Genomic DNA, 16,158 nt, shown 5'->3' on the forward strand with positions numbered 1-16,158 from the left:
ATCTTATGAACTTGGAGTTAGAACTGATAGCCATGAATCCATTATTCTGTTCTATATAGCATAAAGAAATTATAAAGTTTTAGTCAATGAAACTCATTGAATGAGGGTTTTTAGAAACCCAAAACAACTCTATGTGGTCCCTAAACTCCTACAGTATTATCCTTTCTATTCCTTATGTCTATTCTTCTTTTTTAAAACAAGGTTGAACAAAAGGAGGAAAAGAAAGGTAGCTTTCTTTTATAATACATAATAATGTGACATGATAATATATTGTTAAACAATAAATAAATAGGTACATAAAACACGTGGTCAAAAATTATCAAAAAGTGCCAATAGGATATTATTGGTATAATTTCATTTTTAATTGCCCTATTTACACTTCGCAGTGATTTAGCCCTTAATTGCATGCAGATTTCTCAGAGTTAATTCTAGCTATCAGATGAGGATTACTTCCTAATAGATATACTTAAGATTGCAGCCTTATACTTGTAGTTGTATATAATAGAGTTATTATATATCTACAGAGCAAAGAAAGAAGTAGCAAAAGAAACCAATATGAAAATGTCTGCCAAGTATGGAATGATTGCCAATTAAAAACTAACCATGAGAAATAAACTATGAGATGGAGCAAAAGGGAAATACAATAATACCTGGACTACAGGAATATGTCCATGCAATACAGCAAATGTCAGGGCGGTCCAATGACGGGTCTCAGGATGGACGGATGGATATTTATGAGGAGTATTGATAACCTATAAACAGATAAAGCAGGTTTCTTTTACATATGACTCTTCAGCAAAAGCCATTGTATGTGTAATCAAAACAAACTTGCCAGAATGCTTGACACATTAAGATACAGAGAAAAGAAAAAAAGCATGCAAAAGAAATTCTAAAAAAAAACTTTTTTATTTTTCATCTAATCAAAATTTTCCTGGGCAAGAAAATAGACTTCCTTAACCATTTCCCTTAGATCCTTTTAACCCACCTAGATATGATTCCTACAATCAATTAGTATTCATCTGATAATCACATGAGTACAGCAGTAGCTTCAAACTATATTCCAACAAACAGAAAGATAAAGGGAGATGCTACTCTCCATCTCATTCCCAAAGTATCACAATCACACTCCTACAATGTTGGGCAACCTTTCTACCAAACCTAGTGGACCTGAAGGTGATGAGTTCCTCAGAAATCAGTTAATGCTCTGACTTAGACACAACATTATAAGAAAAGGTTTTTGAGAACCCTGGTCTCAAACACACCCTTTTCCTCCTATTAAATAGACAGAAATAAACAGTAGAGTCCCACTTTAAATTTAGAAGAAGTGTGGTTCAGTGGGCTGTCTAAACTAGATATGGTTCATGCCACCATCACCAGCTTAAGCAGAGGAGAGACAGGGAAATACTCCATTCTCTGCTGCCTATTTTACTCTGCTATGGCAGCAGATACAGTGCTGAAAGCTCTATGGCGGGGGTGTCCAATCCCCGGTCCATGGACCAGTACAGGGCCGCAGCATGCCAGCAACCGGTCTGCACAAACAAGCAAATCTCCATCCATAGGATGCAGGCAGCACACAAAACCACACACTCTCCGATCTATGGAAAAACTTTTCTCCATGGAACCGGTCCCTGGTGCCCAAAAGGTTGGGGACTTCTGCTCTATAGCTCTTTTCCCATTCTTCCCAGCTCTTTGCCATATTCCATTCTCTAGTCTGAACCTTAAACTATGGTTAATTTTAACTATATAGTAAGCTAACTTTAACCTAAAGTCAGGATTGTGAATTATATTAACATTAAAGATGGTTTACTATGACGCCTGAAATAATTCCCTAAAAAGATATTGTTGGCTTGGGGGGGAGGGAGTTCCATGATCTATACAATGTGTACATTTTTCTTGTTCTGGCCATCCTAAACAACAGAAGATGGACTTCAGCAGATTTCAATTAAGTTTAGAATCTTGAACTAACCATCTCAATTTTTTCTTTGTAATCTTCATTATTCCATTGCTGGCAGGAAAACACTCTGATAGCTTTTACTATCTAGTCAATCATCAGTTGTAAACTTGTCAAGGACAACACTGTACTAGCTGTAATTGATTATTTGTTGGAACATGTAAAAAAGGATGCCTACAAATGTCAGCTTCACACAGGAACGGCCTCATGCTAGGCTACTTGAGAGTTTTTTAAGGTTAGACCAGGAATTTAAAAAGACACCGTCATATTTAGTGTCTATATATTGGAAATTAGTTCTCAAATGAAATTCTCACCAGCTCAATGTGAAAATATTTTGATAATAGCATTAATAGCATAATTTCTATTATCTGCACTTCAGCTTATTTCAAGACAACAAGTATCATCATAATGCAGAGGTATTTGAAATTCTGAATAGACAAATCCCGGCATCTCATAAACTCATAAAAAAGATATAAATTGCTGCATATCATTTTTTTAAAAAAAAAATCCTAATCCATAACCAAATGAACAAAACATAAAAAACTATTATCCTAATGCACAGCTCAGGTTTTAAACATAGCATGAAACCTCGACTACATGAGATAATATTAATTAAACTTTCCTGCATATCAATAAAGAGCTAATCCAATATAAAAAAACCTAGGTAGTATTATCTTCTTTAACAAAAAATATTTTTGGCTGCACCCCAGATTTACTTTTTCAAATTCTGATTTTGCCAGCTTGTAACTTTATACCATGTGAACAAAAGTTAAAAGTATACATCTATTCAATCACTTTCCAAAGTCCCACAATATGTTCCACAACGACCCGAGGGAGAATGACTGACCCAAAGGTATCCAGCTGGCTAAGATAGGACTAGAACTCACAGTTCCTGGTTTCTAGCTTGGTGCCTTAACTATTAGACCAAACTGGCTCTTTTTCTCTCTGTCAGAATCTACTGCCTCTTTTTTGGTACAAATGAATAAGACTTTATAACTAATACTTAGTATCACCCAGCTATAGGATTTCTGTCCCTTCTTTTATAACTAGCCCTAAAGAAATACAAATGGCTCTTCAATCCCTTCTATAACATGGTTTGGTAATAAGCTTTTGTTGGCTTGAAGGTTAAAAATGAATGTTGTCTCATTACAGCTATCCCATCGCAGCTAATGACAAAGGTTCTTTGATACCAACATGCTGCTTCAGTATTGCAATGCAATACTAACGTTTCAAAGGTGATGGTTTTTCATATTGTTATAGCAATTTCTCACACCAGAGGAAATATTTTCTATTTTTAAAAGGCACTCTTCTTCCTATCCCAATTTGACTGCATTTTCCAATGAAGCATTCCACCAGAGCCTCTGTTGTGCAAACATCATGAAAAACCAATTTTAAATATTTGAACAAGTGGCAAACCAGATTGCATCAATTTTCAATTGCTAAAAGATATTTAGCAGAGCAACAGAAAAGTCCAGCACTGGGTCCTATTTTAGCATTTTGTAACCACATTTACCTTATCTTAATCTACCCCATTTCTCCTTCAAAATTTCTGCAAGTAGCAAAGCATGATTTACCCCAAAGCATGAATAAATCAACTTCAATCACTCTTTCCTCTATTCTCATTTTCTTTCGGTATTCTCTTGTATGATGAAAATTATGTTTGCACCCTATGTAATTATCTTCAATTACCCTTCAAAATATATTACTTTAATATGGAGATTGTCATTTGTCTACAATGGTCACAGCCTATTAGATAAAGTTTGAGAAGCTATCAAAGATTAATAAATCTCTCATTATTAAGTCTTGCTGTTTTCACTGCACTGTCAGCAATAGAAAGCATAATTTTTCTCTGAAACAAGCTACTATTCATTCATTGTATTGTGGGTAGCCTTGGGCAAGCTAAAAAGTAAACAAAAAAATGCTGCATCATCTTTTTTATCCCAGCCCAATGATTCTGGCTCTTTTAAACTTGAAGAGCCTGTCATACATTTATGAAGTGATTGGCACAACATAGGAGAACAAACCCATCAGGGCAAGATTCAGCAGTCCATCTGCATTTAAAAAACAAATGCCATTCTTTTGAAGACAGCAAAGTTCACATTTTTGGACAAAGAAGACCGCTGGTTTGAAAGAGGGGTCAAGGAGGCCATCTATGTCAAAATTGAATAGCCTTCTCTCATCAGAGAGGGAGGGATACGACATCATCTATCTTCAGTCTACAACACGGTCCCTTCAACAGTTCCAAGAAGGCTCCACACTCATTTGCACTACTCAGGTGACCCTGACAACACAGATAAGCCTCCAGGTAGCATCAACGACTCTCTAAAAGAATGTAAATGACCAGCTGTCTGTAAGAAGTATAAATTCTTCCATTCCCCAACATCCAATCAGAGCTGATGAAGCTTCTTGGATGAGAAGCAATACGTCTTTAAAGAGAAAAAAGAAAGTCCAATTGCCTCATGAAAAATCACTTTTGGGACAACCATGACCTGGATGACTGAGAATCTCCATAAACATTGAACTGAAATTATGTATCATTCACCCTCAGATGGCTCTTTTTTATATTGCCAAAGAGCTTTGTAAACAAGGACACAAAAATTAATAGATTGTAAAAAAAAAAAAGTCATTGTTCTACAGGACGCAGCAGAAGAGAGACAGAAATAATGACTGCAAAAGAAAGAGCAACTCATTTCAGCTGGATGTTGAAAAGAGGCTGAATATTCTGCTGCTTTTCCATAGATCCACCCTCCTCCTCCTCCTCCTCCCCTTCTTCTTCACGTCCTCTTTTACCACTTCGGGTGTTAAGGAAATAAAAAGTACTGGTTCTTGCTCTTCTGGTGGCCTCAACCGTTGTTAATTGATGTCGTGATAGTGTGTTTTTGATGTTGTCTCTCCATCTTCTTTTTGGTTTGCCTGGTGTTCTTTGACCTTCTCTTTTTGTGTATGCCTTGTATGGTACAGAATCCTGTGACATCCTTTCAAGGTGAGCAAACCACTTTATTGGCTCTTTTTCTATTTGTAGTTTAAGATTGGTTCTATGCCTATTTTTCTTCCTCTGGTCACTGTAGCAGTTTTCCTCAAACATCTCACTTTGTGCTGACTAACTTTCATTTATGTTTTCTTGTAAGTGTCCATGTTTGGCACTGGTAACAAAGTGGGGATGAATGTGCTTTTTATGAGATGCTTCTTTATTGTTTATTCTTCCTTATTCTTTATTGACTGCCTGGTTAGCTGTTCACTCTCTGTATGCATATAATGTCATAGTTTCGTTGACTGATTCACTGATATTTAAGTCACTTTTGTTCAGGAGCTTAAAGTGAAGTCCTAGTGACCAAACCAGGGTTTAAATACAATCATATGAAAGAAGCATGCATACCAGACCATGTACAGACCATGTACATACCAGTCCATAAAAATACTGATGCAGACAAATTCTGTAGCTTGTTTCCACAGTTCCACCAGTAAGATTTTCATTGGCTTACTTCTTAGTGAACTGATCAAGCTGCATCTGGACTTAAAATTTCAATGAAGCGCCCAATGAAAGAGAAGGATAGTCTTAAGGTTGGATTGATTTGTATATCATGCTAAGATGTAAGATGGCTTGTTTGGTTTTGGCTTACTATAAACCATCAAAAGATCTTGGTAGATGATAGTGCAGTAAATTTAAAAAATTAAATTAAATTGGATGAAATAATAATAATAGTAGTAGTAGTAGTAGTAGTAATAATAATAATAATTAATAATAATAATAATATTTCCCTCCATGTAGATGCAGTTCCATTGAGGACCACACGCTGAGTACGGCTGGTCAGCCAGCTACAAATCCATCTGGTGGTGATGCTGTCTAACCCACATTTTTCTAACTTATCAAGTAGTAGGTTGTGGTCTACTTTATCAAATGCCTTACTGAAATCCAAGTAAATTATATCCACAGCATTCCTCCAGTCCACTAATTTTGTCATCTGGTCAAAGAATGCAATAAGATTTGTCTGGCCGTGTTTAACAAATTAGGAACTAAAATGTTTTGATCATTAAATAATACTGCTGATAATATGAAGTGATGCATTTGAAAGATACCATAGAGCAGTGGTTGTCAGCCTTTTCTTCACTATGGACCACGTTTAAATTCCTTTTGTGGCCACAGACTATGGCCAAGAACCCCCAAGATTTCACTCAAGATTTAAATCATAACATTTCTTAATGCCTTTGCGGACCCCCTATGATGACAGGCCCTCCCAGGGGTCCATAGACCACAGGTGGAGAACCCCTGCCATAAGAGTCCTGGGTTTACTATCAGTAGATACTAGGTCTTGATGTCATTGCTGGATAAGCATTGCTGCTTTGCTCAATAACTTTTGGCTTTCAAGGATTCTATTTTTCATCCCTGTATGAAAGAACCATTATTAAAGAGAGGGAGTGTTACATGCATCAGAGGATAAAAATGTTCCTGACGATGGTTCAGAAAAAGATTAAACCTGGATTTTACATTTTAGCTGTTCTAAAAAGACACACAGCATTTTAAAATATGAGTGTTCTTATCTTTGGCTTCCTGCATTTTTAACCTGTCTTCCCAGAACAGATGCAATCATAAAAATAGTCTCACCTCAGCATTTAGATCTGCTCCAGCATCCAGTAACATCTGGACCATGGCCTCATCACCCCGCACACAAGCATACATCAATGGAGTCATACCCTGTGTGGATAGCAGTATTCATAATCATTGATTTATAACCTATCTTTTATTCAGGATCGCAAGGTGAGGCCCTAATGACCAGACCAGGGCTCAAATACAAGAAGCATGACACTAGACCATGTGCAAACAGCTATCAGTCCACAAATATATTGTTTGATTTAGACAAGTTTTATTGGATATGATTTCAGATAAATTTTGTTTGATATTATTTAATTCAGACAAGTTTTATTTGGTATTATTTGATTCAGACAAGTTTTATTTGGTATTATTTGATTCAGGCAAGTTTTATTTGGTATTATTTGATTCAGACAAGGTTTATTTGATATTATTTGATATGTGAGGAAAAACTGAAAGGAGATAACTATATAGCTAATCTAATCACTAGCATGATAGGCAGAAAAAAAATCCCACAAGAAATACCCATGCGTGTCCATGAGTCTCTTGTCAAATGATAACCTTATGAAATATGAAGTTGATCTGTGTGTCTGGGTTTGCCCATTTATTTCAACAAACTTTTTTTTTCAAATTTTATTTAGAAAAACAGATGTGCGATGTTCAAAATGTGGATGAGTTCAGGTAGTCCTCAACATACAGCCAGCAAGGTGGGTAGTTAGGCAAGTCACAACTGCTTTTACAAACTTTTTTTGGCATGGTTATTAAAAGAATCATGTGGTCGTTAAGTGAATCCTGGTTCCCCCATTGACTTTACTTGTCAGAAGCCAGCTGTGAAGTCACAAATGGCGACCATAGCAAACACTGTAAACACATGGCAGTTGTTGAGTGCCTGAATTTTGCTCCTGTGAACATGGAAATGCTGCGATAGTTATGCCTGAGTTACCTTTTCACTAACATTGTAACTTTAAACGGTCACTAAATCAGTAGCTGTAAATCAAGGACTACCAGTAAAGCATTCTTTTTAAAAAGCTGTTTATTAAATTTTGATTAACTTCTTTGCCAAGATGAAGGTTTTAATCTCAAGACCTTTATGGAGTCTGGACTCCACTCTAGTGTCAGGCATTTATTTTGTAGCGTAGTCCTTCATCATTTTTATGTGGTTATTTTAACAGGTTAGACTGGAGCTTTATATTAATTGCCAAAACTACTAACTGCAATTGGAGGAGTAGAAGCTTTGGTATGCATGCCTTTAATATATACTGATTTAATTTGAAATGAAATGCCAGGCAGCTCTGTTGAGAGTTCCTAGCTCTAGGGAAATTCTGCCCTGTTTGGAGGAAAACTAGATTAACTGGCTCTTCACTACAGAGTCTCTAGCTGAAAAATTATATTAATCTGAAATACTCTGTGCAGCTGATCAAGATATCCTTTGTGATTAATATTTCTTTGACAACATTAGGCACAAATGTAGTCAGAAAGGGAGAGTTAATCATTACCCAAAAATATGAATGAAGAAAGAAAAAGAACTCGATTTTTGTTTGTTTGTTTGAATTAAAGAGAGGTGCATGCACCAAAAAGAGAACAAATGGATGGAGCAAGAAAAAGTAATTTGCTTCCATTCTGCAAAGAGGCTTCTCTTTTATGGTAGGGCTAAGTTTTCCTAAATGTTTCAGGATTCTTACAGTTTTTGTTTTGTTTCTTTAGAGATTTTAAAAGCAAATATGAATGATGTACGTATACAATCTTATTATTTCTTTATTGATGAAAACAGAACAGGGAAACTTGCCCTTATTATTGGGCTGTGAGATTCCTGGAGTTTCAGTGGTTACAAAGGAGGGATGTACAGTTGTTCCCAAGAACTATTTTAAGTAGGCATTCCATCTATGTTACCAATGTCTGATCATGAATATGTCTGTAATAAACTCCCCACTTAAGCAACCCATCCGAGTAAAGGGAACTCATTCTCCCCTAAGCACTTCGTTTTGAGCTGTTCAGAAAATTGATATTTAATTTCAAATTTTTTTTTTAAAGGTAAGTCTCTTTTTTTCTACATGGGTTATAATTCTTTATACCTGTTCACTCATGCTGTTAATTCCATCTGGCCCCAGTAAAGATATGGCCTGCTTGACCAGGTCTGTTCGGCCACAGGTCAACATCCGGAACCCTAGATCTTGCTTGAACTTTGCTTCTGTGGCTACTGCGTCCAGTTTCCGAGAAGCACAGAAGCAGTCATCAATTCTGCGAATCGAAGAAAAGAGTTAGAAAATTCTTTCAAAAGAGATTTTGGCCATTCATTTTTCCACTGCCACATTTTGCCTTTGAATGACATACACCAGTGATGGCGAACCTTTTAGAGACTGAGTGCCCAAACTGCAACCCAAAACCCATTTATGCATCGTCGTGTGCCGGGTGGGTATGGCCAATTGGGTGGGTGTGATCCATTGGGTGGGCGTGGCTGTGGTGGTAACAGCAGATTGGGTGGGATTAAAAAGTTCAATCAATCAATTCCAACTTTGCAAGATTTTTTTTTCCCGCAAGAAGTTGAAATTGACTGATTGATTGAACCTTTTTCTTTTTTGCACACAGCGGCGGAGGCCTAAAGCAAAAAGGTTTTATAAAACCCAGATGAAGGCCTAGGACTGGGGCGACAGCGTGTGTGCCCACAGAAAGGGCTCTGAGCGCCGCCTGTTGCACCCGTGCCATAGGTTCACCACCACTTACATACACTGTCATTGCAACAAACAACCTGAATAATGTACTGTCAAGGAGGATTTACATAGAGAAAATCTCACCCCAAAACCACAACTATTCCTACCAGATTCTTCCAGACGGGTGTGGCACATTTTTGCCCTGAGTTTCTTTCCCTTAATCTAGAATTGCAGTTATGACATTTGATTGTTATTTTAAATTTTAAAGGAGCCCAGTAATTGTCAGGAAAAAAGCAGGAACTCAGACACATAAGAGCTAATAGACAGAGACTACGGTCAAATAGATTTGGGCTAAAGGCGAGGCTTTCGGACATAAAATACTGGTTCCCGGAGCTGGAAGGAGTCTCACCCCCCTTTTTTGTCTGATGAGAAAAATGTAGACTGTAGGATGGAAGCACTTAAAGGACAGACAGTCATCAGGAGAGGAAAAACTCCGTCTTGCATCCAGCCAAGTACCGTAGCATCTTCAACCTGTGACACTCTAGAGATGTACATCTGCTATTGCCTTTAATTTCTAATGACTGTTCTAGATCTGGCCTCTATTAACAATTCTTTCCTAGTAAATATAAGAAATTACATCAAGTCTTTTAACATAAAGTCAGCCTGGTTGCTGTCAGTTTTGTTTTCTATCTCTTATGGAAGGAAGGAAACAGGATGAAACTAGTGGATCCCATGTTTGGTATAATAAAACCCGTCTGGAAGAATCTGGTAGGAATAGTTGTGGTTTTGGGGTGAGATATTCTCTATGTAAATCCTCCTTGACAGTACATTATTCAGGTTGTTTGTTTCAATGACAGTGTATGTCAGGGGTCGTGAACCTATGGCACGGGTGCAACTAGCTAGGTTTTATTATACCAAACATGGGATCCAGCAAATGTCTATAGAGATTCTCAGTCATCCAGGTCATAGTTATCCCAAAGTGCTTTTTCACGAGGCAACTGGACTTTCTTGTTTTCCTTTGAAGACGTTTCGCTTCTCATCCAAGAAGCTTCTTCAGCTCTGAAGCTTCTTGGATGAGAAGCGAAACATTTTGAAAAAGCACCTTTGGGATGGGATCCAGCAATCATTTTATTGTTCCCTCTACTTTACAGCATGACTTTGGAAAGCCCTTGAGGCATCTTAATATTACTTTTGCACTTAATGGGGCCCTCTTGCAGTTCTGCAGGCTTCCTACAGTTTATCAAGGACTGTAATTTAGGGCCATTTTTTCTTTCCCTTTTTTTAGATGTTGTAAAATCATTTTGACTGTTCATGTAAAACTGTAACTGTGCAAATATTTGCATAAGCACTTAATTGGTCTAATTAAATCATTGTCTTTAAAGTGATCTTTGTCTCCTTTTCTAAATAGCTACTTTAGCATCTTATCCCTGATCACTTTCAAAATTAGACAATTTATAATATCGGGATTTAGCAGTTCTTTCTACCTTAATCTGAATTCCTAGAGCCTACATTTTGTGATTATATCGTGCTAAATATAAATAGTTCTGTACTGCCTTGACATTTCACAGTCATTGGACATTTCCATACTATGAACAATTTTATCTTGTGAATCCTCACAAAGCTCTTTGAAACAGAATTGCAATTATTGTCACTGTAAATTTCAGCCATCCTTGAAACACAGATCATATCTATATATGAAGGTTAGCTATGTTAGGGAAGGTGGATTGCAAAAATGTAAATAGAAGTGCTGAAGTCTGTAAATGGTTTCTTGGTTGCTCTCTGCCTTTAAAAAGTCTCTGTGACTTCCAAAGGTGAAATAAGAGCATATAGGTTATTTTTTCAATAATTAAAACCATAATTGTGTGTATAGTATAGTATAGTACAGGGGTCCCCAACCCCCGTCCATGGACCAGTACCAGGCCATGGAATGACAGCAACCGGTCCGTACAAACAAGCAAAGCTCCATCTGTGGGATGCAGGCAGCACACAAAACCACGCACCCTCTGGTCCATGGAAAAACCTCTCTCCACAGAACCAGTCCCTGGTGCCCAAAAGGTTGGGGATCTCTGGAACTAGGGAGAAGAAATATAATTTCTGAACAATCCATGCACATTGGGCACTCCAGCAATAAGATATTAATCTTCTACTGAGGCGAAGAGATAATACAGTGGATTTGAATCCAGATGTTGGAAGACAAGGTGAAACAATACTTCAACTAACAGGAAAAAGAATCACTTGCAAAGGCCACAGAATCACACCTATGTAATGCAAAGAATAACCAAATTTCAAAATTGGCTTTGCCAGAGCAGAATGAACTGTGATAATGAAGAACTCCAAAACACTGTTATGAAAATATACACTGCCTCCAGAACTCCTATCCTATGAATTCCTATCATACACAAAATAATTGATGCTTATATTATCAACCTCTGATACTGAAAAGAGTTAATTTAAAAACACCTTATTGTGTCAAATGCAGGAAACACTGATTTACAAATTTTAGGAAATTATCGACCTCCGAGATAAAATGTGTTAATTCTTACATATTTTGATTAGATGAATTAAAAAAACAGGTGGTAAAGGTGCTGGTTGGCTAAAGTTTTCAAGATATTTCACAATAAAGATTTATATACAGGCGAGTATATTTCCCTATAAGGGAGGGAGGCGTCTAATGATCATGATGCCTCGTAACTTTTCGACAAAGTATGGTAGAACAATAAAAATGGCACCACATGGAAGTGTATAAATTTATCTTCACTTTAAGACTGAAGATTATTACCCAACAGTAATTTATTGTTCTTTTATTGCAAGGTACATTTGTCTTGGTCAGATCTACTCATCATATAGTTACGTCTGGTAGCTTGTGAAAGTGTCATTGCCTAACATTTCCAAGAACAGTTGTGTGATATTTTCCTTCAGAAGCCAAGATGCCTCAAAACTGTTATAAACAATGCAGAAATCTTCTGCTACAGTTGTGGTGAGGTTACATTTGCATCTCAAAAGTGCAGTATGACACTTCCAGATGCATTGAACATAATTTCTAATAAGCTAATACAGCTGATACAGACCACTGCATAAAAGTGAAGGAAATATATTAGTATCTTGTTTCCTCTGGTAGGGCAAAACTGTTTGGGGAAGCAAATTATATTTGGGAAATGGGGTCTGTGGAAGGGGCCTCAGTTCACCACTCTTCTGCTATACTGATTCAATTCAGGAAGTCTTAAAACTGCATTTCAGGTTGGGCAATGAAACATAAGAATATCTAGACAAATTTCCTATCAAGTAAGTTTTCAAATCCTATTCATTCTCTGGAATCATCAGCATCAGAAGACTGCTGGGTTGTCAAGGAGTTTGTTTACAGCCACACGCTGGGGTGATATTTTTGTCCCTAATTATTGCAGCTCTCATGGCTGAAATTAGAGAATTAGTCAAAATTCGAGATGCGGACAAGGACACTCAAGGAGAAAAGCGTATGAAGGGGATATTGAAACTAATTTGGAGAAAACTATATTGTTTTACTGTATTTTTTGGCTCTATATTATTTTACTTTATTGCTCTTCCTTGTTTATTTAAATAAAGTAAGGTTACTAATGCTTTCCCTAAGTCACTTTCAGCTTGCTCATCATTTATATCTATCCAAACTATACTCTCAGGAAGTAAGTTGTGGAAGGCATAAAAGAATTGTGCACATATGTGGTTTTTCATAAATATATAACAATTATAGTCTACTCTCTTTCCATTCTTGAGTCATCCAACTACATGCCATTCTTAGAATCTAAACACTGATCTATCACCTTCAGATCCTACTAAATCACTGTGCTATCTGGGGCTTATGATAGCATCATGGTAACTCCTCTACAGACTATTAAACCACTCAAGACTTGGTCTTGGTCAATACCCAAGCATAGACAACTGCCAGGCAATCAGTAATTAGCCACCAGTGACAACTGTTTTGATCCAACCGTTTGTGTCTAAATACAAACTTTTGTTCACCCAGCTAAGAGAAAAAAAGATGAAAAAGAGAGGATATGACCAAGCATGGTGGCAATTGTGTATTATTTTAAAACTGCTGGCAGGCAAGTATTACAACATTTGGACTTCTTTATCAAACCAGCATGCCTAAATAGGATAACAGCTGGGAGGGAAGAGCAAGAAACACAGACTGTCTCTTTAAAGCAAGGCAATGTTACATTCCTGATTGAGGAGTGGCAAATCTCCCTTGAAACAATTTCCTTTCATTTGTCAGAAAGAACAAAGAAACTTGGAATTTATTGCAATGGCCAGTCTCTAGCTACAACATCATCTGATTAGTGGGAGAGAAGTTCATCTCATTCTAGTAAAAGACCTAAATATGAATAAGGGATTTCTAGAATATGAACATGACACCAAGCTCTCATAAGTAATTGCATATATTAGGAATAAGCAAAAATCTGGCAAATTTCTGTTTATTCTACGTACAGTAACTGTGACTGCCCAATAAACAATAAAGAGTTTCAACTTTTTAATTGAAATATAAATAAAATCTGAGGTTGGCTATTTACTTAGCTTCAGAGTTCATCACTTATAAGATATGATGAACAACACAATAACACCCATAATCCAAACACCCACTTTTGGCATATATTAACTCTTATGCTTAGTAACATCATTAGAAGTTCTTTTTTTTTTTTTTTTGCATTGATACAAAAAATGTCAAAATCTGCTAACATATTCACAGTAGACAATCCTTTTCTCATACAGCGACAGGAGATCTTGTAATTGACTGTGACGATCTTGACAAAAATATTCATGTTTGTTTGGGGGTTGAAATCACTGGTCTTCAAAGAAGACCTCCAAATTGACATTTCTATTTTGCTCTGAAGATATTCAGCAACCACATGATAACCACATGATAATTCCTGCCTTGACAGGTTCTTAATGCCAAACACCAAGTCATCTTGTGTAAGGGTGGGGTGGGTGAAATCTCTCAGAATGCAAAATACATCAACTTTTATGTTTTTTTTTAAACTTACACATATGTGAGAACCATGGCAACAGCCTTCTTTATAAAAGCCAACACATAAAATGTATAGTGGCATTATGAAATTACTAGATGAAATGGTGCCTTTTATTTATTATATTAAAAATAAGCCAAACTAATAGCAACACTGCATCTTTTCAGAAAGAGACAGCACCATGAAAAGCAAAATCTTATAGCAGGAGCTAAGTGGAAAAGGGCCCAGCTACAGCAAGGAAGAGGAAGAAGGCAATTTTACAGCCTTTGAAGCAGCAGCTCCAAATTTTGCAAACAGGCACAGCAAGATTGAGCTAAATCAGATGAACATTTCAGTCCCTCGGAAGAATAGCATCTGATAACAAAGGAGAAAAACAAACAAGAATTCAAAAGAAAGGGCTTAAGGCTTGATCCAGGTAAACATGCAAGCATATCAGCCTCATAGATTCAGTTGCTGGATGGAAAGAAATGCATTTTATGAAATAGCTAAAAAATGTAAAGCGATTCAGATCTGCATATGCAATTGACCTCTTGTTCTATGTTGTTACAGCATACCAATTTCTTTATCATATAATGTCACTGCTTTGCACAGACTTACTTTAACTGCCGAGGTTCACAGTCAACTCCTGGAAACAACAGCCGGGCTGCTTGTCGTACATCATCACTATCCACAGAGAAGCTGCGACGGTGCCCTGCGTGAGCCAGAGCGACTCTTATCCATTCCATCAGAGGGGGCAGCACTATAAACGGCCTGCAAAGCAAAACAAAGAAGCTGGTTTCCTTGGGCAAATCACGATCTGTCCATGATTCTCAGACATGCTGAAAGCTCTTAACAACACAGTGAAGCAAACAGTGCAATAATAGCAATGATAATGTATTGTTACATTATAATTATTATTACTATGGTCAGTTGCATGGTCAGCCAGATGTTTAGACTGGATTTTTATCCACCTATCAAATCTTTCCCAAGGACCTGGGATTATTATAATAATTATTATATAGTGGAATAATACCAATAATTTATTCAACTTGTACGCCACCCAACTCTCAATGACTCTGGTTATTATAAAATAATATTTAATTAAATTATTAAAAAGTATGTTTTTTCTTCTCCGGAAATTAGTTTCCTTTCCCTGTAATAACATTTCCCAAATGTTTGCACATGAGTCTCTGTTTTATTTTCCAATCCATATGTATTTCCTTTGGGATTTGCACACTTTTACTCCATACTAAGAAAAACTTAAATCCCACTCACAGTCAAAACAGCTACTCATTTTCTTTAAAGTCAGAGAGGTAGTATTTATCAAAGCTTCTTTTTCAGATATAAACAAAGAAGCAGAGTAATAGGATAGCCCCCTCCTTCCTCTCAACCAATCTGATAGAAAGAATGATGAACTATTTACTTTGAAAGGTGTGTGATGTTAATATAAATCTTATTGTTCAGTGTCCTGAACACAACATGTCTGCCTGATACTAAAAATGCAATGACCTTGAGAAGTTATAGTTCTTTCATGAATAACTAATATTTTGCTTTTAAAGTTGCAATCCATAGCAAGTACTTTGGAATAAAATAAATTTCAGAATGATAGCCACCAGTTTCCTTTGTCGAAATTCAGCAGTCTAATTTTAATTCCAACCTTTAGTTACCACCTTTAAAGCGCTCCATGGCATAGGACCTGGATACCTCCGAGACCGCCTTCTGCCACAGATTCCCTCCCACAGACCGGTACGCTCCCACAGAGCGGGCCTCCTCAGGGTGCCGTCGGCCAAGCAATGTCAGCTGGCGACCCCCAGGGGGAGGGCCTTCTCTGTGGGTGCCCCCACCCTCTGGAACGAGCTACCCCCCGAGATCCGGATAATCCCGGATCTCCTAACCTTCCGCCGCGCCCTCAAGACATGGCTTTTTCAGCAAGCGGGACTGACCTAGGGTGAATTTTAAATAGGGATAATTTTTAATGATTTTAATAATGTCACAGCT

General features: G+C 37.1%; 1 protein-coding gene across 4 annotated transcripts in view; it reads right to left on the reverse strand.

The window, feature by feature from the left end:
* Positions 1–16,158, reverse strand: part of BTBD11 (BTB domain containing 11) — a 206,191-nt gene that overhangs the window by 31,117 nt on the left and 158,916 nt on the right. For all 4 annotated transcript variants that reach the window (XM_029283505.1, XM_015812837.1, XM_015812838.1 and 1 more), the window contains 4 exons: positions 14,779–14,931; positions 8,612–8,777; positions 6,555–6,644; positions 651–752 (listed from right to left, as the gene is read on the reverse strand). In XM_029283505.1, the coding sequence (XP_029139338.1) occupies positions 651–752; positions 6,555–6,644; positions 8,612–8,777; positions 14,779–14,931 (511 nt within the window). The remainder of the gene's footprint in view (positions 1–650; positions 753–6,554; positions 6,645–8,611; positions 8,778–14,778; positions 14,932–16,158) is intronic.

Source organism: Protobothrops mucrosquamatus, unplaced genomic scaffold (assembly GCF_001527695.2).
Source record: "Protobothrops mucrosquamatus isolate PMUCROS unplaced genomic scaffold, P.Mucros_1.0 scaffold113, whole genome shotgun sequence".
NCBI lineage: Eukaryota > Metazoa > Chordata > Lepidosauria > Squamata > Viperidae > Protobothrops > Protobothrops mucrosquamatus.